At 37.7% G+C, this 26468-nt stretch overlaps 1 protein-coding gene across 1 annotated transcript in view; it reads right to left on the bottom strand.

Annotated features, from left to right (window-relative positions):
* Positions 1-4323: 4323 nt before the first annotated feature.
* Positions 4324-26468, bottom strand: part of LOC116546141 (protein CBFA2T1) — a 34617-nt gene continuing 12472 nt past the window's right edge. The window contains exons 4-7 of the mRNA XM_032272480.1: positions 24617-24798; positions 10714-10964; positions 5578-5663; positions 4324-5025 (exon numbers count right to left, since the gene is read on the bottom strand). Of these exons, the coding sequence (XP_032128371.1) occupies positions 4744-5025; positions 5578-5663; positions 10714-10964; positions 24617-24798 (801 nt within the window). The 3' untranslated portion in view covers positions 4324-4743. The remainder of the gene's footprint in view (positions 5026-5577; positions 5664-10713; positions 10965-24616; positions 24799-26468) is intronic.

The following is a 26468-nucleotide window of genomic DNA, read 5'->3' as shown; positions in this document are numbered from 1 at the left end:
ATAACACGTCTACTAAGTGTCAAGCACTGTCCCATATGTTTTTTTTTGTTTTGTTTTGTTTTTTAACCTATTAACTTAATACAGAATGCCTATGAAATATGTATTACCATCCCCATTTTACACATGAGGAAACTGAAGCATGAAGAGATTATGACCTGCCAGGCTGGGCGCAGCGGTTCACGCCTGTAATCCTAGTACTTTGGGAGGTGGAGGCAGGCAGATCACGAGGTCAGGAGTTCAAGACCAGCCTGACCAACATGGTGAAGTCCAGTCTCTACCAAAAATACAAAAATTAGCTGGGCGTGGTGGCGCATGCCTGTAATCCCAGCTATTCAGGAGGCTGAGGCAGGAGAATTGCTTGATCCTCGTAGGCGGATGCTGCAGCAAGCCGAGATTGCGCCACTGCACTCCAGCCTAGGTGACAGAGCAAGACTCCATCTCAAAAAATTAAATTAAATTAAAAAAAAAAGACAGAGAGAGGTTACGACCTGCCAAAGGCCGCAAAATTAATATGGAGAGGAATGAGTAATTCTAATCTAGCAATTCTACTGAGTTTATGCTTTCAACCTTTATGCTAGATTTCCTGAGGATTTAGAGAGCAATGAGAAATCCCATTATTCAATCATATGACAATCATAAAACTTGCCAGCTAGCAGAATTTTAAAATATTAATTCCTCTACCAACATACTTGGGACAGAGGATGGTATTAATTCAACAGACTCCTGAATTGCTAAGCTTTTTATGAATGCTAAGCTTGATTTTCATTACACTTAAGACAAACAAACAAAATTTTTAATAGTTCTCTGGCCAGTACTAAACCCTTAACACAGTGAAATATTTTCTAAATTTACTACCTTGTCATCACAATATTCATACATTTTTTTAAAGCACAGGAAAATGCATTTATATTTCAGAGTTTATGTCTCAGTCCCTGACATTAGCCCTAAACCTACTGCTATATTAGAAAAAAATTTTGGCCAGGCACAGTGGCTCACGCCTGTAATCCTAGCATTTTGGGAGGCCAGGGTAGGCAGATCACTTGAGCTCAGGAGTTCAAAACCAGCCTGGGCAATGTGCCAAAATCCTATCCCTACAAAAAATACAAAAAAAAAAAAAAAAAATAGCTGGGCATGGTAGCGGGCACCTGTGGTCCCAGCTACTTAGGAGGCTGAGGTGGGAGCCCAGGAGGTCAAGGCTGTAGTGAGTTGAGATTATGCCACCACACTCCAGCCTAGGTAACAAAATGAGACTCTTTCTAAAAAATATTATTATTATTATTATTATTATTATTTAACTCTCTAACGATGTGGAAGACTTCTAGAAAACAAAGAGAGCATACACAGATACAAGATAAACTACAGAAAGAGTCTAGAATAGTTGAAAGGCAGTTAAAATGGAAGTAATTTAAAAGAAATAAAATGTCAGGAGGCAAGAGAGTGATGTGACAACATTCTGAGAGAGAAGGCAACCAAAGACAAAGAAAGAAAAAAGAGCTACTATGGAGATTCTGATAAACACTTCAGAAAACATAGGAAGTGCTAACCAGCAACCGCCTATCTACACATATAATATAAAAGCAATTAGACTTCAGTGGTCAAATCTGCCAATTCTGATCACATCATCTTGCTCTTCCATGTAGTATACAAGGTAATAAAACTTAAATGTATAAATAAGTCATACTTTGAAAAGAGACAGCAGTTTTAAATTTTGCTTTCTAATTTTATTAAAAGTTGGCTATTTGGAGTTTTCCCTTGAAAGAAAATGAGTAACAACAGTAGAAATAACAAATATTTATTATTTCAAGAAAATGTATTTTATGAAAAGTCCTTCAATAGGTCAATTTTCATTTTATTTAAAGAACAGAAATACCATTATGAATTCAGTCTGTATTCAGTGTTTAAAATTGTTTCAGAGGTTATTCAAAATAGAGATTTTAGTATCTTGGGAAAACTAAAATTCAATTTGTAATAGATTAATCAAGTTATTTTACTAATCCCCTAAACTCACTTAATACTATGAATATATTTCAAAAGTGAGAATGGGATTGAGTTTAACAAGTACAACACATCAGTCATGAAAGTTACATTATCCTCTCTGCAGTCCCCAAATATAATTTTAAACTGCTAAGAATGTGTGCATGACTAAACATTCCCAGTGTTTCCAAGTTAGGGACATAAGTAGGGCAACATTTTGAACCAAGGATATCTTCTGTAATATATTCTGAAAGTCTCATTTGAGACCAGACAGTAGTTGAAGAGGCAAAAGAATTAGACTAAAAGAAACACATGCAATAAAACTGTGGAATACGGAGATCTACATGTAAATAAAGATATAGACATATCCATAGCTTTATCTGCGCACATGCACTCCATTAAACACTTTCCAGCCACAGAAAATAGATTTATCAGCCAATCTTCTCCAATCCTTTCATTACACACATCAATCCATTGAACTCCAAAGCTTGGAAGAGAGACTTAGAAAGCACTTAATGTAAATGATTGTGAGTCATAATTACGAACCACCTGTCCTCTTATTTACAGCCATAGCTCAGTCCCAGAAAATAGAATACAAGGCTGCAAGAATCCGCTAGTAAGGGTGCACTGTGAAAACACTATGGAATGCTAAAACTTGCACACTGCAGAGTTCTACACAGGTTTTCTCTAGTTATGATAGTGTCTTAATGGCAATTTAGGATTCTGTGTCCATAAAGAACATCATATTTTAATGTTGTCTATAAACAAGGAAATTTCATGCTTATAGCCTTTGACTAATTCAACCTCTAGCTTAAAGCCAAAAAAAAAAAAAAAAAAAACCTCAGGTTTAACAAAAATAAAAATTCATTAACATCACTAAAAATAGTATAGTTTGTATACTTTTAAAAAGGAGGTTTTTAAAACCAAGTTTATTCTTTTGGTGATATAACAGGAACAATGAATGTCTCTTCCTAGAGAACATGATATACACCTGTATCATCAGAATCGGTGTGTTGTAGTAGTGACTATACACTAAATGGTCCTTGTTCAATGTGCTGGCAACTCACTTAGGTATGAAGTCTGATCAATTCTGGAGATGCTTCTTTTACAATGGATGGCTGATAATAGCAATCTGGTCAGTTTGGCTGACTGAATTGAGGTAGATATCCTGTGGCCTGAAGACTAGCTATTCCCTTGCCTTCTCCCACTAGATCGAAAGGCCCTCAAAGAAAGAAACAAAGACTTGTTTTACTTCATTAGAATGCCTAGCACACGCCTGGCACATAGTAGTGTTCGATAAATAAGTACTGATTCAATGAATGTGTTCAATAGAATAAGTCAAACTACATGTTTTAACTCCCAAAGTTTTATTTACTTTAAGGCTCTCAATTATTGCCTAGACTGGATGGTTATAAATATCCCCTCTGTCCTAAGCAAATCTCTCATGATTAATCAATTTTTGTTCACAATAAGGAAATAAACACTAGATTTTTTTTCTACTTTGCTCTAAATAGTTTGGCTTTGACCAATACTGGCTCAAACCAAACATAATTCTGTTTTCATTGCTTGCCATAATGTGACCTGACAAATTCAATTTTGTCTTTAAAATATGCTTTAGAATAATGCTTGTTAAGTAAACTAAGTGCCTTAGACTCCTCCATTATTTAATGCTTACGATATACGCATTCAGCATTGAGAGATTAGCAGAAATCTACAAACCTAAGTGTGTAGGAAACTGCACTGGCTGGGACCAATTTAAAACAACAATGTGATCAACAGCCAGATAATATACTTGAAGTTTTTAACTTTTGATAATCAGCCATAGTACTAATGGGGCCAAACTTATGAGCTTAATCTGCACAGACTTTGCAGCACGGACAGTACTTTAGCCTGAGTTAGCAGATGGGTATGGGGCTAAACACATAAGAGAATAGGAGAGACACAAGGATCCACACAAATCCATCTCCCTAAGCTTACTCAAAAGGTATTCACACATAATGGGTGGCAATGTCAACAACAAAACCTTATTATTAATTTAGGTAACAGTTCACAGGCCACAGAAAAATTCTTTCAGGTTGAAGATTTCTTTCAACATATTTGGGATTATATTCTATCTATAACCTCAACAATTCCCAAATATCAATAAGAAATATAGTTACATACTAACATTCCATTACTAAGGCACAACTACATTATGAGTCCTATTATAAAACCAGAATTAATACAATCATGATTAAGTAATCTAAGTTAAGATCAAATCACAGGAAGAGTGCTACATTATCATTAATTATAAAATAGCTGTAGGCAAAATATATAGCTTTTAGGTCTGTCTTCCTGGAGGGGTTTGGAGAAAAAGTTGCTGTTTTTTTTTTTAAATATGAGATTCAACTAACAAACAAGATTGTCTTACAGGCTGTTTTCAGAATTAATAATTTGAAACATAAATCCCTGTGTGCAGTGTTTGGTATGCAGTGGCAGAATTCATTGGAGACCTTGTTAGAAGTGCCTAAGCCCCGGGCCCACTCCCTGAAATGATTTTTGCTGTTTTGAGGCATTATAAAGGAACACAAATCTTAGTTACGCACATGAAATTCTGGTTCAGTGTTGAAACTCTGCCATCAGCTCAATACATTCACCTGGAAATGGAATTTAAGTTTGTGGCTATCTCTGTCTATGCCAATCTGCTCAAATTCCTAACAGACAGACAAGACATATTGGAGGATATGTAAATTGTTTATTGTCTTAAAATTCCTTGCAGATCCTTTAATTTTAAAAAGAAGTTAAAAATAAATTCAGCATTGACAACATAAGAAATATGTGTTCGAGATACTCATCTGAAGAAAAGTTACCTAGTGCAACTGGGTCTGGGTTGACGGGACTCTGCTGCCTGGAGTGGCTGCTGCTACTGCCGCCACCTTTTTTTAAGTCCTCGGCGTCACTGTATCGCCGGATCCAGTAATTCAATTCTTCCCGGTCTGCTTCTTGACACCGCCTTAGCACGGTGAGAGATCGCCTTGTTTTTTCTACCATGTCCATTATGCAGTTTAACAGCTATGTGGCAAAGGGGAGAATTCGGAAGAGCATATAAATCATCAAAATTAAATATTTTGCTGATTAGTGAAACAAACCATTTCGGGACAATGAAGGAAGCAATTTTATCCCTTAATATTTTCTATGGCTAGATTTGAAATTCAGAGACAATGGATGAGAAAATTCAATGGGCATGAGAAGATGGATATATGAACACTGAGTCAGAAGGAAAAATTTTACCTGAAGGCATTAAAGCCAGTAAATCCATCCCTCCAAATACTAATCCCATTACTTTATAAACTAAAGGACCGTTTCACAATAAAACAGTAACCCACTGATCTGACTTTGATAACTCCTTTCTAAGATCTAAACATTTCTCTTAAGTGGCTTTCACGTCGATTTAGAAATCAAATCCTATATTCTACTTCGAACATTCTCGCTCATTATTTTTTTTCAAGGATAACAGGAAACACAGTACCTTCAAAGCATCACCAAGCTTTTATTTTATCACATAACCCCACTCCAGTTGTTTTCCAAACATTTTTTAATCCCAAATGATTACTGATGTCTTACATGGTCAAGATGTTTCCACTCTTCTGCCCATTCTCTGTCTGTTAGTCTGTGATCAATCATTTCTTCTTGACGTGTGCCATGCAACCCTACAAAAACAGAGAAGGCTGAATCACCCTAAAGCATTCAATACACAACCCATACACACACAGACTCATCGCAAGGACTATGTGGGCAAACTCAATGACATAAAATACATTTGATTTTGAATGGAGACATGAGTCATACTTAGATTCAGAATTACCTAATGGGTTCCTCATAGAATAAAATATTAGAACTAGAAGGAATTTTAGAGGTCATCTAGTCAGAGGCATTTGTTTTACATATAAGGAGACAGTTAAGTGACACCAAGACTACAGCTAGTTATCCACGGAACACTCCCTAAGTAAAAATATATTCTAACTCTACTTTTGTACCAATCTGGTAAAATAAAAAATAAATAATTATATATATATATATATATATATATATATATATATATATTCTAACTCTTAATAAATACAAGAAACCACAAGTAGATATTAAGTGGTTTTAAAGCATTGCTGTCCTGCATTAAAACTAAAGACAGCATAAGTCATTTTACATGGGAAGGGATATGCTTTCCCAAAACAGGCATGCTAAATTTTTCCACATTTCAATAACATTGTATGAATGAATACAATCCTAACACATATACAACCATGATAAAATTAAACCATGAAGAGAAGGCTTGTATAATATGGAGCTACATATACTCACTCGGTTTACCAAAAAATAAAAAATAAATAAAAGTAAATTGGAAATTCTTCATGAAAACAATAAACGTATCAGATATAATTTGACAAATATTATAAATCCAAGTGAATAAAGTGAAAAATACCTAATTTGAAGTCCATAAGTTGTAATGCTCTTTAGCATCATAGTTAAGATACCAGCATGAAAAAGTAATAATATTACTTTTTATACTCACTTGGTAAGTATTTACCAAGTGAACACCAAAATATTAATTAATGTAAGCAGTTAGCTAGGATGCTCATTAAAATAGGAAGTAAACGTGTCTCACTAAAAAGATAGGATGGGTCAGGTGTGGTATCTCACGCCTGTACCCAGCACTTTGGGAGGCCGAGGCGGGCGAATCACAAGGTCAGGAGATAGAGACCATCCCAGCCAATGTGGTGAAACCCATCTCCACTAAATTAATTACAAAAAATTAGCCAGGTGTGATGACGCATGCCTATAGTACTAGCTACTCAGGAGGCTGAGGCAGGAGAATTGCTTGAACCCAGGAGGTGGAGGCTGCAGTGAGCCAAGATCATGCCACTGCACTCCAGCCTGGGTGACAGAGCAAGACCGTCTCAAAAAAAAAAAATAGGATGAACGGCTCTGATCAGAGAAACCTGGAAACTGTTGTTCCTTTTACATAATCACTTTATATTCTACTGTAAAGGAAAGCCATGGGGCTGTGGCATTATTTTGCATTCTAAATGATCAAAACTATTATTTTTGGTTACCAATTCTCAAAATGTTACTCTGAACAACAAAGTTTGTCATGGTTTGGGCTTCTAGATAACTGGGCTACCTCTCTGTGAAATTTATGTAAGAATTAAATGACAATAGGAGTTACAAGACACTGAATTTCACTTTTTGTGAGATTTAAGTGGTTAGAAATCCCTTCTTTTAGCTGATTTACACAAATAAAGATGAGTCACATGACTGTGTTCAGCCAACCATGTAATGCAATTTCATTTACAACTGATGAAAGTGAATAAATTTATGACAGCCCTTTCTCAGACTAAATAAAAAGCTAAATGTAAGACACCTTGTACTATTCCTGTCCAATAAGAACATATTCTGAGATACATTTTAAAAGTTAAAATTGTCAATGCCATCTATTGGTAAAAAAGTAAAAGTGCAAATATGTTGAAAAAATAATATTTAGTTGTTGCTCTGTTGTGATTATTTCGAGTTGAAATGTTTGCAAATATGTTATTTTTGTTAACTTATTTGTTGCCTGTGTTTTAGGGAAAAACCATTACTGTTAAAATTAGTCACCACAGAGAACAACCAGAAAGTGATAATGATATAAATGTGACAGTGACTTTCATGTTAGAGGCATCTGAATATTAGACTTTAAGGAAAAGAATTCCAGAGATCTCAAAAGCTTGAAAAATTCAGCAGACAAAAATCAATTGTAACACAAGCCATAACACCTGGAGAAATATTAATGAGCAACAAGATATCTGTGGCTAGTAGGATTTCAGCATTTATAAAACAGTACTAAGCTTCAATTTATTTTTAAAAAAATACTAAGTGCATTAGAAACATGTAAAATATGATATTCATTTGCTGCTTTTGAACCCTGAAAGTCATTTGTTGGATATAATCAAATCTTTAAAAATAAGATATAAATCAAGATTTTTGGTGTATTAATTTATCTATTTAAGATACTTAAATATTCAGCAGCACCCAATTTTTATTTATAGTCATAATACCAGGGGGATGTACTGGGGGAAACAGCTCATAATCATTAAATAGCTCATAATCACATTTGCATTTGTGGGAAATTTGACACTAATGTTGAGTCTTAACTGGTTATTATGTTTTAGAATATTTTAGCTAACTAGAATAAAACTCTAAGCTTACTTGTAAACTAATGCTGCTAACAAGTTACTTTACTAAAGGATCCTAGTGAGTATATGTCCCTACACATAATGGGAACTTATAAATCGTAGCAGACTAAGTATATGTTTATGACAATTTTTATATTCTCAAAATGGCAGCCTGATGTAACACCATAATTTGTTGCTCATACATCAAGATTTTATTTTATATTAACACACACTAAACTCTGCCAGACTTTAGGGATGGTTTAGTAGCTGCACATATTTATAGAGATTAGCACTATTAGTTTTATAAGATAATATAATTAAAAGGTAAGGAACACAGTCTGAAGAAAATAACATAAAACCAATGGATACCAATATAATTCATAAAGGGATATTTTACATTACTTGATGAAAACATAATCATTGCACATAAGTATAATTACTTCCTTGCTGATTACTGTATAGTGCACTGGAACTAATATTTCACAAAATATCACCTGCTGCCTAAGAAACAGGCCATTTGCTAGCACACCTATAAAACTGGATCCCTTGAACTGGTTTCACAGTGACCTGATGACTCCACTGCTATTTAAAAACTTGCAATCATGATTTTCAGTCCTTAAGTCATAAATAAGTGGAAAGGCTTTGTGTAGAAGAGGGCTGTTATCACATTTGATTTGGGGGCCAAAATATCAATCCAGATCAAGAAATAACATAACCACCTTTGAAAGCTCTTCAGAAATGATACCTGTGAGAACGTTAGACAGATTGGCTATTAAGAAAGCACAAATTATATGTTTAGCCATTTGTCTGACACACTATATAAACGTAGAAATTACTGTTGTGGAGAACCAGAACTACTAATTTACTGTCTCACAACCAAAGCCTCAATTGCCCCTCCCTTCACCCTGACTCTCTCTTTCTGTTTTCTAAACATTTGGGAAGTTGGGTGCAGAAAGGCAAAAAAGGCCCTACACATAGCAGCCCCTGTTTGCTAGCAACGTAGCTGGAACTCTAATGTAAACTTCTATATATCAGGTTCCTTCTGTCTGTGGCTAAAAACAAATCAAAACAAAACAAAAACAAAAAACACCATCACTGTAATCAAGTAGTGAATAACTGGCTGGCTGCATGCCCCAGAATTCTGTATTTTCAGCTTCGTTTTCTGGTTTTCGACTAGGACTTCCCCCACCTGCTCTTTCCAGGGTCCTGGCCACTAAGTCACCCACGTCAGGAAAGTTTGCCAGCAACTAGTTACAAGATAGAGAAAGTCCTGTTGGTGGGTGATGTGGACACAGGAGATCGAAAAAGAAGAGGAGACTATTGCTCTCAGACCCATCACAAATTAAGAACTGAAGGCACCCAAGTAACAGTATACTTAACTAATAACGCTCTGACACACCATCATCTCTACCACTGAACCACTGATCCTGTGTTTAAAAAACAACTTACCTTGCTCATCTTCTCTCTCATTTTTCACGGTAGACATTTGTTCTATAGAAGGCAATGTCTTCAAAATGCTTTACTACTTTTCTTTTTTCTTTTTCTTTCTTTTTTTTTTTTTTTCTTTTTTTGAGACAGGGTATTGCTCTGCTGCCCAGGCTTCCGTGCAGTGTGTGGGATGTAGTGGCAGGATCTCGGCTCACTGTAACCTTTGCTCCCCGGGCTCCAGAGATCCTCCTGCCTCAGCCCACTAGGTAACTGGGGCTAGAGGCATGCATCACCATGCCCAGCTAATTTTTGTATTTTTAGTAGAGACTGGATTTTGCCACAGTGCCCAGGCCGGTCTCAAACTCCTGAGCTCAAACTCATCTACCTGCATAGGCCTCCCAAAGTGCTGGAATTACAGGTGTGAGCCACTGCACCCAGACAAAATACTTTACTTCTAATAGTTTTATGCAAAGAAGGAATGACATAGGCAAATAGAGCACATATTTGCCCAAATTCACTTCTTCAGTATTCTGATCCTTGACCCCAAATTGTCAACATTAACTTTAATCACTGGCATTTTTAAGTAAAAAAAAAAAAAAAAAAAGTACCAAATCATTCCTTGGGAAACATCTGTTAAGCCACAGATGACATGCCATATCATACTTTGGAAATATGGAATATCATGGAGGGTGGACAAAGTCAAAATAACCATTGAGACTATCTGAAACAAAAGATACAACGCAAGAAAATAAACTGACTTTTAAAAAATACCGTGGCAGGCAGACTGCATATGAAGTCTCATGTTAAAAGAGAATTCAAGCTAAAAAAATTATTTTGCATTTGTTACCAACAATTGAGGGTTTTGTATTAATCTAGATGCCCTCCTCCAAAGAAATTTAATGCACTGTCTTAAGAATACAAGTGATTTGGAGAGAGAGCACACAGCTGTTGAAAAGCCTATTAATACCAATCAAGCTTTTTTCATAAAGGAGACGATATAAAGCAAGAGAAGAGAATTTTTATCCCTATCACAGATTTCAAGCTTCAAATTCAGTTGAGAAGTAACGGTGCAAGTCTTCAAGCATCCAACCCCATAAGAAGTGAACAGATCCTTCAGTCTTACCCATAGGTCTGTTTCTGTCCCTGAGGTCCCTGTGGCTGGGGTGTCGATAGGAGTCCCTGTAGTGGTGGGCAATGGCCATATCATCCAAACGGTAATGCTGAGGTGGAGGTGGGGTGGGGTGAGGCAGGCCATTGGGCTGGTAGGATAAGCCGTTATTTGGACTGTACCGCTGGCCTGGGCTAATAGTGCATGGTCGCTTGCTTGGATGTTCTGAGTGCAAAGGCTCTCTGTCAAAGCCATTTTCTTTGGTTCTAAGAAGGAAAAAACAAGAGTTTATTTCATCATCTCTTCAGAAACCAGCACATTTCAGTCACTCATATTTGAGCTAGGAATAAAAAACAGAATATTTTTTATTGGCCAGAAACCTTATAAACTCAGCTTCCCAGAAAACATATGGGAATTCACTGAGACCCATACCAAGACCTCATGGATCACAAGCCTGCAGACAGGAGAAAATGCTTCATTTCTCATCAAATTAGCAAATATCTTTTCAGTTGAAGTTCATGCGGTTAAGTCACAAACAAGAGGAAAATCAAGTCACCTGCAGATAACATTTTCACTCAAAAAACAGTGCTTGATTTCTAACGAGTTTCCCTAAGACCAACTGTGTTTGATGAAGATTCACCAAAGTAAAACATCACCACTCTCTCCATGAACACTTAAGGTACACCTATTCCACTTGATATCTGACTTTTGTGTCAAAGAAGATCTAAGAACTCTGCTGTCCAATACAATAGCTATATGTGGTTGTTTAACCTAAAATGTAAGTTACTTAAAATTAAATAAAGCTTAAAATTCAGTTCTTCAGTATCAATAGCCACATTTCATGTGCTCAACAGCTACGTGTGGCCAGTGGCTTCAATACAGCTAATGCTCGACTTACGACCACGGTCAGGACCGCGGACCGGTCATAACACGATTTGGTCGTTTAAGTTGAGTAGGCTATATGTACAGTTGAAATGGTGCACGCGGAGATGGTAGTGCTGCCGGAAGCTGGTCCGCACTGTCGTACGCCCAGCTGGGCAACGTTTGCGCTGCCAGATGCAGAGCAGTCGTGGCTAGCGATTGTGGTCGTAAAGTCGAATGGTCTAAGTTGCATAGGTGGTAAGTCGATCAACACCTGTACTGGACTGCACAGATATGTAACATTTCCATTATCACAGAAAGTTCTATAGGAAAGTAAGGCTCAAACTGAGCAAACGCAGTATGCAATGCAATGTCTGGGACCCTGACATTATCTTGAGTCACCAAGGGTTAGCAAATACTTTTCATTGTCCCATACAGTATACCCTTGAAATAATCAGCAGTTGTATAGAGCTAGCCTGGACTAGAAGGAAGATCTAGGTCAACCTCCTTAAAGTTGAGGAAATACACACCCAGAGAGCTGGTGTATCCTGTCTGGGGTTATCAGGTCATACAGCAGGACAGGAACACCCTGAGGACACATCATCATGTGAAGAACTCTGAACCTGGCTTTCAGAAGGAATGCATTCTATAAATAAGACCTGATAACTAGTCACAATTCCTTGATTCTCAAACAAAAGTAGGACGAAAGAAATAATTTCTGGTTGTATATATTTCTATGGCTTAGAGACTAGCCCCTAATATACTCAATAAGATAGAAACAAACCATATTCAACTTTGACTGTAATCACAGCTCCCAAACTTACTTTTTACTTACAAGACCAGCACTCTATCTTTAGACTTGTGGTAACATCTATTTTCCCAGGGACATTTCCTCATAAGAATTCTATCAGTTCACAGTGGCTGCAGACTTCTACATGCCTTTTTTATTTTTGGTAGTAAAACAACCGCATGGAGACACTTTTTCTGCTTTCCCAGCATCTAGTGACAGTCTTTGATAATACCAGAGGAATCCAGGTGGAAACTGAATCAACAACAGAGATTATCAGTGACAACAGGATTCTACAATGAACTGTCCTTTATGCCCATTTAGGGTGGAGCCCAGTGACAATTCATACATACCAGGTTGAGAAGAATAAAGGACTAAGAGACAGAAGGTATACACATAGAAAGCACTGAGGGTAAATCTTCAGAGTTTAATGTTAAAGAACATGCCCACTGCATACTAAGAAAGATGTACTGTTCTGGAGAGGGCAGGGACCCTTAGGAATCAGCCATATGACCTCTAGTTACTCAACTTTCTGGCTTCAGTATTCTGCTCCGTAAAATGGGACTAATAGGAAACAACACTTGTAAAAACAATTTAAGAGGCAACCTAATTTATACTTTACCCTATCTCAGACTTTTTTTCCCTCCAGCTCCTCAATAACAGAAGCTGTAAACTATTAGAGAAAGAAAATAAATGTCCTTTAAAAACTCTACATGAGGCAGGGTGTGGTGGCTCACAAGCCTGCTTTGGAAGGCTGAGGCGGGTGGATCACCTGAGGTCAAGAATTTGAGATTAGCTTGTCCAACATGGTGAAACCTTGCCTCTACTGAAAAGAAAAAGAAAAAAAAAAAAAACAAAAAAAAAAACAGCTGGGTATAGTGATGCATGCCTGCAGTCCCAGCTACTCAAAAGGCTGAGGTAGGAGAATCGCTTAAACCTGAGGCAAAGGTTGCAATGAGCCGAGATCGTGCCATTGTACAACAGCCTGAGCGCTAACAGCAAAACTCTTCCCCCCCCACCAAAAAAAGAACTGAGGGCAAATCTGTAGAACTTAACGTTAAAGAACATGCCCACTACATACTAAGAGGGATGTACCATTCTAGAGACAAAAAACTGGCCAATATTTGAAATGATGGCACAGCATGGCCCCCAAGGGAGTGGCAGCCAGGAGTCCTAATGCCGCTCCCATGAAAGTATGTGTCTACACTGAAACATACTGACTCCTTACATATTGATCATTAATATCAGACTAAAATATCCACATAGCTCAGACATTACCTAATTGCATTGCTTTAAAATAATTTTTTAAAATAAAGTGAGACATTCTAGCTACCGATTTATCTTCTAAGAGAATACCTATGTGATTCTAATCTGTATTTGCATATCCTACAAATTTCTGAATAATACACTTCAATATTCAATGCATATCATCAGCATAAATCAGCTAGAAAATACTGAAGACTATTGGTGGCTCTGAACATAATACTAACACAGCACCTATCTTACCGGCAGTGTGGTGTGGTGGAAAGAGCACTGGACTGGTAATCAAGAGACCTGAGATCTAGTCCTGGCTCTTCCATGACTAGCTGTGTGATCTTGGTCAAGTCACTTAACCTCTCTGGACCTCAGTTTATTTATCTGTAAAATGAAAGGGTTGGACTAGATCAGTGGTTTTCAAACTGGGCCACCAGAGGTGCTTAAGGGATTCTGTAGGCAATGAAGAACTTTTTCTCCAAACAATCAAGATTTTCAAGATTTAAAGTGACAGAGGAACCAAATTCTTATTATGTTTCAATAATCAGTGTTCCACCTAAGGTTTCATTTTTAAAGGAAAAAGTCTGCGGCTAAAATCAATTTTTGAAAACCACTGGACTAGATGATTTCTGCAGTCCCTTCTAGTTTGCAAACTCTGCAATTCAAGTATTCTATATTTACAGCTAAATGCCATAGTTATGCAGATCAAAACACACAGCGCTGATAGTTCTCTGGCCAAACCATAAGAACCTAAGGCAACCACCTTGGTCAAGTTTTCCGTTCCTTGCTTTGAACAATTTATTATTTATACCTTGTTTTTGTCCAAACACTAGAAAATATCCTCTTATCTTAGTGCAGCTCCTATAGCATTTCTAAATAATGACACATCTTTCTTTGATCCATTTGGGTCAAACCACCCCAACTTCTAGTTTTCTTTCTTCTTAATCAACGAAAGCAACGATAACATTGGGATAATTTTTACAATGTTTAATTGGTTAGGTATGCTATTTATCTTCATCCTTAGATGAACCCTTTGTTCAGTGCTATTTCTTCAAACACCCAATTAAATGGGAGGAAAAACACATTTTTTTTTTCCTAAAGTAAGGGCAGTAATGTCCTAAAAGGCAGGCTAGGACTTTAGTCTGTTCTCTCACTTCGATCATGTCTTACTGGCCTATCCTCGGGCCCATCACCCTGCTGGCCCTACTGAAATAATAAAGCTCATCACCTCACAGGGGCAGTTTACATTTTAACAGTAAAACATTAAAACTTGCAGGGGTGTGGTGGCTCATGCCTATAGTCCTGACACTTTGGAAGGCTCAGGGGGAAGAAGTGTTTGAGCCCAGGAGTTTGAGACCAGCCTGGGCAACAGAGTGAAATCCTGTCTCTACAAAAAATCAAAAAGTTGGCTGGGCATGGTGACGTACACCTGTGGTCCTAGCTACTCAGGAGGCTGGGGCAGAAGGATCACTTAAGCCCAAGAGATCAAGGCTGCAGTGAGCCGTGATCACATCACTGCACTCCAGCCTGAGCAATGGAGTGAGACGCTGTCTCAAAAAAAAGGTTGGGGGGCAGGGGAGAAGAAAACACAAACCTTTTTACTATCCATAAGAATAAAGCTTCTATGAAGGGTCTCTCTGCTGCTGTCTGAAATTATGAATGTCTACTTATAAGGCCAATTGTATTCAAAGGATGTATGTTCAGAAGGGTAACTCAAACAATGTAATTGCCATTTGTCTACTTCTTAGAAATGCCTACAACTATCTATATTTCATTTGCGTGGGTGAACTCCATATTTGCATTCTTTGTTGCCCTTTTCAATGTATTAGGCAAAATTGGTAAACACTTTTCATTGTCCCATACCAGTATACTCTTGAAGTAACTCAAATTCTAGTAGAAATCTGAAGTGAGAAGTCTGTTATGTCTCAAGGATTTCTGAAAGGTTTGTTTTTTAAGTTAAGAAGTCTACCTGAGGATGTTCTGTCTCCTTACCAGAAGACGCTTTCCTCATCACAATCTAACCACTTCAACATTTAGCTCACACTCACTTCTCTCTCGAGGTTTAATGTTCTAAGGACAAGGGGCCCTTAGGACTCAGCCATGTGACTTCCAGTTACTCAACTTTCTGGCTTCAGTATTCTGCTCAGTAAAATGGGACTAATAGGAAAGTATATTTGTAAAAACAAATTAAGAGGCAACCAAATTTTTACCTTATCCTACCTCAGGCCCTTTTTTTTTTTCCAGCTCCTCAAAAACAGAAGCTTTAAACTATTAGACGAAAAAAGTAAATGACTTTTAAAAACTCTATGCGAGGGCGTGGTGCTCATGCCTGTAATCCCAGCACTTTGGGAGGCTGAGGCGGGCGGATCACTTGAGGTCAGGAGCTTGAGATCAGCTTGGCCAACATAGTGAAACCTCGTCTGTAGTTTAAAAAAAAAGGAAAAATGCCTGGCATGGTGGAGCTCAAGTGCCTGTAGTCCCAGCTACTTGGGAGGCTAAAGCCGGAGAATTTCTTCAATCCGGGACGCGGAGGTTGCAGTGAGCCGAGATCGTGCCACCGTACTCCAGCCTAGGTGACAGAGCCAAGACTTCATCTCAAGGAAAAAATAAAAGTAAATAAAAACAAAAACTCTACATGAAATATTTTTAAAATGATGATTAACTAGTGTGTGCTGGTAATCCCTTAGTAACATTTATATAAAACTGTGTAACACTCAAGGAACAGGGAAGTATGAAAAAAATCCATTATAAAATCATGACAATAAGCAGAACAAGAGGACAAATCTCCTACATGGCAGAAGCAGGTTTAAGTGTTTTTCTCTAGATTATGATTTTTTTTTAATGTGAGGAAATACTATAAATATTGTTTTGGGGGGAGGCAAATTGGTAGAGCACAATAAACCTAGAGAGGAAGAAACTTAAACTCTAATCTTCATCCTGTTACTTACTTATTTATTTCAATTACATGTCTTACACACTCACTTATCTGAGTTTCAACAGATATTTCACAAGTCCACAGTGGCCTCATTTCTCTTTCGCTTTCTGTACCATCTTCTACCTAGTCACCCAAGTAGAAACTTGAAGTCACTCTTCAACCTTCTTTTCCAAATCCAAGTCCTGCTGCTGATCTCAAGCAACTCTACACGGGTCCTTCCTTCCTGTCCCAGGATACCTTTGCCTTGGCCCTGTCCCACCACAATCCCTCTTTGCCAGCTTCCCCCAGAGCCACGGGCCCCCAGATTTGTTTGCTGTTTGTCTCGACAGCCCAGCCAAGTCCCATCCCTAGGCCGTAGCTCCTTGAAAAATGAGCAGGAATGAGACACTGGGTCTAAAATTCCTTTGAGGCCAGATGTTGAGGACTTACTTTATTTTACTCATATTTTAGAAGTCTGTATCTAAATCTTAGGAAGATAGTTCTACTAAACACAGACCAAAGACACTAATAGCATCAAACACACCTTCCTCTCCTTTTCTAACAAGTGCAGTTTGTTAAGGTTGCCATAGAAGGACTAGACATTGAATCAAGGAAAGGAAAATCACTCTCGTCATCATGTTTTCAACACATAATTCAGCAAAAGGTCTCTTCAGAAACTGTTAGGAAAGAGGTGACTTTAGATAAGAATTTCACATAATACACTTTTATTGGTACTGAGTAAGGTACTGAAACAAAATATATTACAGACTCCCCAGCCTCCTTAAGAAGAAAATCAAACCTAATTCTTCATGACAACCTGCAGTGGTTTCTGTTTTGCTATCACTCTGGACGGAGTGGGACATTTAGATGAAGAACAGAGAGCTGAATGCCACAGGACCATCACTATAAGGCCATAGGGAGAGAAGCACCCTTAACCTCTCCATCGCTAAACAACCACCTAGGAGTGAGAACGTTCTGAGCAGTGTGCTAAGACCTTTAGAAGTAAGTAAGAGGCATGTGGATACTTGCCACTCCAGACACACAAACGTGATGCTCAGACCTTCAAGAATTGCAATACGCAAGTTGGAGGGGCCATCTGAGCCTTCCCTCCAGCAGTGAGAAGGTGGAATGCTTCTGTCACGTGTCTGAAGCTGACCATCTGCTCAACAGTTAGGCTGTCTGTTACTGGCTGTTCCCCTTGCCTTTTTTAATCTCTGCCACTGCTGAAGTATTCAATTTCTGCTGCTCCTGCTGTTTGGAACTCTACTTTCTTATTCGAATCTGTCATCTGTATGTTTCTATTGGAGCCCTCCAGTTTTTTCTGGGCAGTGAACCAATCATGGCATTTGGTTCCTGGGCTGTCCGGGGCTGTTTTTATTGTATTTCAGAAATGCATTTTTTAACCAAATAAATAAATAAAGGTGCCTGGGGGAGAGACCATTTAATACACTACTAAAAAGGACTGCATTAAGCTTAATTTGAATTATTTGTTCGATAGTGGTTTTTGTTTTGTTTGCAGTGTTTTGCTTTGTTTTAGGTCTCCAGAATGTGTATTGCTCTATCCTGCACTTCAGTGGCAGTACAAAGATGAGAGAAACATGGTCCCTCGACCTTCCACAAGATTATGAATTAGGACAGACTTTAATTCTTTACCATTAAAATGATTTAATTGGAGCTACAAGACTTCTATACTTTCATACAGGGCATGTATACAGGAGGTATCATTAAAGACAGAACAAAAGTAGTATGGGAGATCAGAGTGAGAGATTAGTCCAGAATGTGTACTCAGAAGGACAGAGGTTTTGGAGTCACATGGAGTTGGCTTCAAACTGTGGCTCTACTATTTGCTGGCCATATGAACTCAAGAGGCTTAATCCTCTAAGAGCCTCAGTGTTTCTGCCTGCAAAATGGGAGGTGATTACCTCAAAGCTATGGGGAGGACTACAGGAAACAATCTAAGGGCCTAACATGAAGTTGGCATTCAATAAGTTAATCAAAGCACTTTGTTTTCAAGCAAGGGTGTTCAGAGGCTGATGGTACAGAATCATGGTTATGAGAGCATGGGCATTTGAGTCTGAAAACCTGGAGTCAGAATCCCATCAGGGCCTCTGACAAGCCATGTGACTTCATGCACATTACTTGGCCTTCTTGAATTTATGTCACAGGATTGTGAGGAAAGAAGTACTATATGTTAATCTCAATTATTTAGCACAGGGCCCGGCATACCTAAAGTGCTCAGTAAATAGCAGCCATTATTACAGTATTCATAGTGGAAAAGCTCTCACTCAAATAGTAGATATTGAGTTAGGCTGTGAGGTACTAATAGAAATGATGACATATAAGAACTAGGAAAGAGAGCAGAAAATATCAGCTGGAATACAGACTAAGACATGAGGAGCATGCAGTAAAGTTAGACCCTAAAGGCACAGCAAGAAATTAGGCTAACAAGTTAAAGTTGAAGCTTGAATGTGGAGAGAACAAAATACCCTCTATAACTCTGTTATCTTTAATATATAAATGTAATTTTGTGGCCAGGAACAGTGGCTCATGCCTGTAATCCCAGTATTTCGGGAGGCTGAGGCAGGATCACCTGAGGTCAGGAGTTTGAGGCCAGCCAGGCCAACATGGCGAAAACCCGTCTCTACTAAGAATACAAAAAATTAGGCTGGGCACGGTGACTCACACTTGTAATCCAAGCAGTTTGGGTAGCCAAGGCGGGCAGGTCACGAGGTCAGGAGTTTGAGACCAGCCTGGCCAAAATAGTGAAACCCCATCTCTACTAAAGATACAAAAATTAGTCAGGCATGGTGGCACACAGCTGTAATCCCAGCTACTCGGGAGGCTGAGGCAGAAGAATTGCTTGAACCTGGGAGGTGGAGGTCGCAGTGAGGCAAGATCGCGCCACTGCATTCCAGCCTGGGTGACAGAGCTATACTCTATCTCAAAAAAAAAAAAAAAAAAAAAAAAATTAAAAAAAAAAATAGCCAGGTGTGGTGGAAGCTCCTGATATCTCAGCTACTCAGGAGGCTGAGACAGGAGAATCTCTTGAAACTGGAAGACAGAGGTTGAAGTGAGCCAAGATCACTCACTCCAGTCTGAGCAACAAGAGCAAAACTCTGTCTCAAAATAAATAAATAAAATAAAATAAATATAATTTTGTTTTATTTCACTGGAAGGCCTCCCAATTGATATGACTAATATTTTGAAAAATTACTCTTTGCAACTATGGAATACATAATAGAGGCAACACAAACTAGAATGTATAAAAATGTGATATAAAATCCCTGGATTTTTTTATAGAATACTGAATGCAGTAGGTTATAAAATTCTAATTCTTATTCGCACAATTAACCCTACAATTCCTTGTAAAGTATATTTGCCTTTTCTTTTAGAACAACAAAAATAGTGAATTATCCTTCATTTTACAGAAACAAAAAAGTGGACCTATTTGGTTTAGTTGGTGTGTACTGTCATGAGCAATCTTACAAATACAACCAACATGATTTCAAAATTACTGCCTCTGACCCTCCAACCTTCACCATTTGCTAACCAATCCATTAAGCCAGGAATACAGGCTGGCTGTGGCTCTTCTATAGTTAAAAAGATATATAAAACTTCAGAGTGCTATACTATGGCATCTGCCCACTTGAGCAACTATGGAAAATAAATGAGGGAAAGTAAGGTAAAAAAACTCAACTCAATTCTTAGTTGAGTTTCCTTATTTAAATTCTGCACATTAAAACATATTTTGGGCCGGGCACGGTGGCTCACGCCTGTAATCCTAGCACTTTGGGAGGCTGAGGTGGGTGAATCACCTGAGGTCAGGAGTTCAAGACCAGCCTGGCCATCATGGTGAAACCCCTTCTTAAATAAATTCTACACATTAAAAAAAAAACCATATTTTGTGCAACTGGAAGATTTCAAGTATGCAAATATGCTTGTTTCTTCACTAAGAAGCTCTGCAACTTTAGGCAAGTTCTTTGGGCATTAGCTCATGAACGAATAAAGAGACAGGGGCCGGCTGGGTGTGGTGGCATGCACCTGTAGTCCTAGCTACTCGGGAGCCTGAGACAGCAGGCTCACCTGAGATCAGGAGTTTGAGACCAGCCTGCGCAACATAGTGAGACCCTGTCTTAAAAAAACAAAAAAGGATACAAATAACACCCCGTAAGAAAATCCATAAATTTAAAGCATGTGTAATTTTTTTTTTCTTTTGGTATGAAATGTAAAAAGGCAGGATGTGATGACTCATGCCTGTAATCCCCACACTTTGGGAGGCTGAGGTGGGAGGATCACACGAGTCCAGGAATTCAAGAGCAGCCTGGGCAACATGGCAAGACCACGCTTCAAAAAAAAAAGGGGGAGGGAGGGGCTGGAGCCTGGTATATCCATAAGCTCCCTCTTAGCTGACAAAATATATAATTCTATAATTCTAAAGTTCAAGTAAGTCTTTTTAGAGAATAATGTTTAATTCTTAGTGGAGGAGAAAATACATATTAATCCAACTACATGGCCATTGTATTAAAAGTTTAAAAATGTTAAACTGAGAGTAATGTAAAGTATAATGATATTAAAATAATGATATATAAGAAGGGGATTAATACTTAACCATCAATCACTTGAGACAGTAGAGGGAACAAAATGGGAAACAAAACAACGTTACCCATACAAAACCAAAGATTATTTGATTTCTTAAGCAAGAAAAACTGAATCAGAAAAGTAGCATCACAGGTAAGAACACAATACTAAAGGCAAATTAGATCAAAAAGCTGTGATACCAAATCTCTGAGAAAAGAAAGACAGCAATGGTCATCATCGTAACACAATTGTTTTCTTTCAATCGTAATAATTTTAACCCATTCTGCAGTCTCAAAGAAAGGAAGCATTATCTAACAGTTATTTTCCCTCCTCCTACACAAATGTGCTGTGTCTATATGAGCCACCATGGCTCTCTAAGCAGAGCCTTAGCTTCTACGCTCTATCTGTGAGAGTGTTCATTTCGTTTACATGGCTCCAAAAGAAAGATTGCATTCCCTTCTTCAGCATCTCCCACCACCGAATGGTAAAAGAATAACAGCCTACTATAAATAACTGACGTTTACATATTAACAAATAGAAATCAGAATTTTCGACTTATTTTCCCTAATATTTTAGAAAAGAAATAACAATTTTATAATAAAAATTGTCTTGTTCTACTTTGGGTTCTTCAATATTCTCTCACAGACCTACAAATTCAGTATCCTTGTTCAGAGATGCTCCCTAGAGCTATTTTTAAAAGAAAGTAAAAAACATTTCACTGTTCCATACAGGAAAAAAAAAAAAAAAGAAAGATTTCATAGACTTCCTTAGATTACTCATTTCTCTGTAAATAACAATAATGTTTTAAAAAAGAAAAAAACATTACCAGTGACAATCATATTTAAGGATCAGAAGAAAGTTAAATTTGCCAAAAACCATCCCTGAAACACGTGATGACTGTTTAGTACATTAACTCAGCAATCGTCACAGAATTTAAGCCCCCAAAGTTGTAAACAAAATATAGAGTGCTCTTTTGTTCATGACATGTCATGAACAAATTACCAAAATGTGTTTTCTCCTCAGGTGTCAGTTTTTCCCTCTTTTAGTGACTGATGGCTCCCAGTGTTATTACAGAAACAGATTGATCTTTTTAATGAGCCAGTTTAATAGACTCCAAAATCTCACCGTGGCTGCTCATCCATGTCAGACCATATGCACCAACAAAACATTCAGTAAAACAAAAAAAGCTCTGCTGTCAGACAGCTCCATACTCTATAAAATTTCATATAGTAGATCTGGATGTACAGATAAATAACCAGGGAAGGGGAAAATGCATATGCAAACAAGATGCAGAAAATATATGCAAAAAGAAAAAATACTGTAGAGGCCCATATTTTCTTGGCTCTGATCAAATTCCCACAAGATACAAATGTATTTACACAACATATTCTCATTACCCTTCCTCCTAACTCTAAGGAAACCAACCCATTTGCCATCTTTGCGATATAATGTATACTTCAGGGCTCCATTTGATAAAGAATGTTCCATCCAAAGATTAACCATGTGAACTCCGACTCTGGCAACCGTCCATGAAAAACTAAAGGGAAAATCAGACCAAAGACTCTTTTTAGGAGAGTTCTACCTGACTGAATGCATACACCGATGCATGCACAGCAATGGAGCATCAAAACAACAATGCTGAGCATTTGTGGAATTTAAAATGAAGTTTTCATATCAATGTTAACATGCTTCCCAGCACTTACCTTAGGACTGTCCAAGGATAGTCTAAAGTCACAGTACATTCAAATATAAAATACTGGAAAAGAGCTAGTGGGAAAATAGCTGGAAATATAGAGAAATGAATGAAACAGATTTTCATATTCCCTGTTATGGTTATTTAACAATTAGGAATGCCAGAATAAGTTGTGTCCATTTTCAATTTTGCCTATAGGATCATCTCTACATTTATCTTAGCTATCAAAATATTTCCCTGTTACACTCCCCCCTGCCCCAATAACCCTAAATAAATTTCCTTCTCAATTTTCCATCCAGTCTCTCTTTCATTCTTTTATCATGTAATCCTGGAAACATGGAGCTAAAATACCTCAGTATTGGTATGTCATACTTATTTCCTGCAGGGTAAATGGGTTCAGATCAAACAGGAATGCACATATAAATCATCTATCTTTGAGCCACCTCTTGGTTTTCAGCACCATGTGGACAGGCCACTCAGGCAACAGGATTAAGCAATTCCCCTTAAAAGCTAAAGTACCAAGGGCTCTATTTCACTCTTAAATATGACCAAGAAAATATGACTTGCAAGAATAAGAAAGTAGCTCTGTTTGTAGATCATATATGAAGGTAAGCATACAATACGTCAAAAGGAGACTAATATTTAACTATTTGCTTTAGGAATTTTAAACTATTAAGAGGTTTTCTGTCAAGAGGAGCAAAATTCCAGAGATTGTAGCATAAAAACTGCTTAACAGAGGATTATGTAATAACAATATGTAAACTGGCTGGCTTTTAAATAACATTCTGATTTGCAAAGCAGCTAATACATTTAAGGATAGCTAAGTCGGTCACAAATAGATGTCTCTGAGAAGCTTCAAAGATCTTAAGCTCTTATGAATGTGGAACATAACTGTGCCAGTGTTAACCTCATGAAGGCTGTTACACCCATGTCTGATGAAATGCAGAAAAAGAGGATAGATAAGCAAAGAAAGAAAGCAAAGTACATGATAAATAAGTTTTTGAATATAGCTTCACTGTAAAATTCTCTGTATCTCACAAATACTCTGCAAAACGATGCTAATAAGACTTTGCATCCCTATACTAGAAGATAATTATATATGAGGATGAGGTATTCGCAAAAATTATTTTAATACGGTACATGGGAAATTTCATGTGCATACTTTATTCAACAAGTACTCTGTAGGGTTTAATGGAGAAGTGGTTTTACTTTACATTTCTTAGAATTCTCAGTTATGACAGCATAGTATCTGATAGAACAGTATCTAAAAAGTAAATTTTTCAGCAAAAATATCATCTATTGTTTCTACTGTATATCTTTTCTCAGTTCACCTAGTGTCCCAGAAGTTTTCTTTTAGTTCATATACAAACCAAAACAAATAGCTACTGTACCATGTTAAAAAAATATATACAAACAAACTTCAAAACCATCACATTTTAAGGAAACTAGGACAAGCAAATTTCAGAATATTGAAAGGTAAAGTATGCCGTTGGGTTGAACTACATAATAAATGAGAATTTTAATACTGACGTGTGTCTAAGAGCCATCAGTGGTACTTGACAAATCTGAAAATCATTTATCTTCATCATTTAGCTTTAATATTACAAACAGGAAAGATCAACCTACACAAAAGCCAAACTGTCACAGGCCAGAGATTCAAAACTCTGTAAAATCCCAGGCCAGAGCCAGATTCCCAAGATGGCCACAATGGCTTATTGCTATTGTTCAAGACACATAGGCCAGCAGTTTAATTATGACATGAATCATGTTTCCTTATGCCACAGGTATGAGAAAAAGGCCATGGTTTGTCTAGGCTCCTCCTCTCTCTCACCTGTCTGGAGTTCGCCTCTTCCCGTTTTCGTTCACATCGAGAAGCAGCTCTGAGGAGTCAACAGGTGAGGTGGTGCTGGCATCCAGAAGCAGCTGTTCATGCTGGGCGAGGTACTGGGCAGGGTTCTGTTTGGCCAGTCTTGCGCAGTGGAGGAGCTCACGCTGCAGCAGGGGCAAGTTGGCCTGCAAGGGCGAGACAGGAATGAGAGGAAGGACTGAAAGGCTTCTTCTGCCCTGTTGACTTACTCTGCTTTCTGAACACTGGAGCAGAGTATGCAACGTAGCTAAATCAAAGGTCAAATGTATGCCATGGGCTGCAACTACAAGCACAGATCTCAGCACTGGGCTACCACATGCCCAGATTGCCCTAACTGTGAGGTGACTGACCCTTGTAGATCACTTTACCTCTCTCGTATTTCTTCACTGATAACATTGCAAGTGGCACATTATTTTTAAGGTCTCTTTATATGCGAATGTATATTCTATGGGATGGGAGAACCTAGTTCTATCCATAAGAGCTTTTGTTCTCCCCAGGGAAGATTGAGGGTACACAAAACATAAGCACAGTCAAATTAATCTCAGAATAGGTTCCTTGACACATTCAATTTTATATCTAGTGATTCACAAAGGTCAAGCAGGCTAATCCTAGAATGTATCTTTAGTCAGCTACTAACTTCAAATAAAAATACAATTAAAATTATAGACATGAACATAGAGATTATTTTTCATAGTCATCAAGTTCATAAAATTTAGGTACTGGTCTCAGTATGGTCATATATTCCAGTTGGAATTAATGCATAAAGCAGTATATACTAGTATTCTACAAAAGTGATCTGCCTTCTTTGTATCAGCCTTATTCTAAGGAATAAATACACACACACACACACACACACTCTCTCTCTTCTTCTAATGTTAGAAAAAATCCGGTATACTGGTCACTCTTCCTCCTCAGCTAGCCCAGAACCTTGAATAAAGAACAGGCTGGTTGATAGGCTGATGGGTAATTCTGGCAATCTCAAATGTAATAAAAGAGAAGGAGGCAATTTCACATGTAGTAAGGCATTAAAATGAAAACCTAAGAAGGCATTTTACTCTGAACTTACTTTGACATTATAAAGCCAGACTGTCATTGTTTTCTCTCTTATTTTTATTATTGTTTGGGGAAGGCCAGTAAGGAAGAGGAAAGGAGGGGATATTGGGAAGAGTGAACAGCACTCATCCCCAGTAACAATTCCAGGAAAGATCAATCATGTAAATCTCTTTGCAACTTGAAGATTTTATTTGTAGGAACCAGGTGCCATGTACACCAATTAACCCATCAGGTAGAAAAGCATTTCTGAATACAGGAGAGGTCCTGGCTGCCTCAGTCTTTGGGCCCAAGAGCTTTAAAAAATAGCCTTCTAGAGAATCATGGACAGGAACTATGGCTGGCTACTTGGACCTCAAATTCATTTTTTTTTCCTTTCAGTGCTCCTTATTTCTTTATGTAGAACCAAGTTTCTGACCTATATCATTTTCCTTTTCTCTGAAGAACTCTTTTTAACATTTTTTTTCTACTTTAAGTTTCAGGATACAAGTGCAGAATGTGTAGGTTTGTTATATAAGTATACGTGTGCCATGTTGGTTTGGGGCACCTATCAACCCATCATCTAGGTTTTAAGTCCCATAAACATTAGCTATTTGTTCTAATGCTCTCCCTCCTCTTGCCTGCCAAACCCCCTCAAGTCAATTTTCTAAGTGTTCTCATAATCATACCAAACATATTTCTATGTAAGATATAAAATACTAGGGTATTTGCAAACACTGTAACAATGGAGATGACTTCCTACATGATAACAATGTTAAAATTAAAC

The sequence above is a fragment of the Sapajus apella genome, unplaced genomic scaffold (genome assembly GCF_009761245.1).
Source record: "Sapajus apella isolate SASKATOON/1434 unplaced genomic scaffold, GSC_monkey_1.0 scaffold618, whole genome shotgun sequence".
NCBI lineage: Eukaryota > Metazoa > Chordata > Mammalia > Primates > Cebidae > Sapajus > Sapajus apella.
The sequence above is the reverse complement of the archived record's forward strand: the minus strand, read 5'-3'. Positions and strand labels throughout refer to the sequence as shown.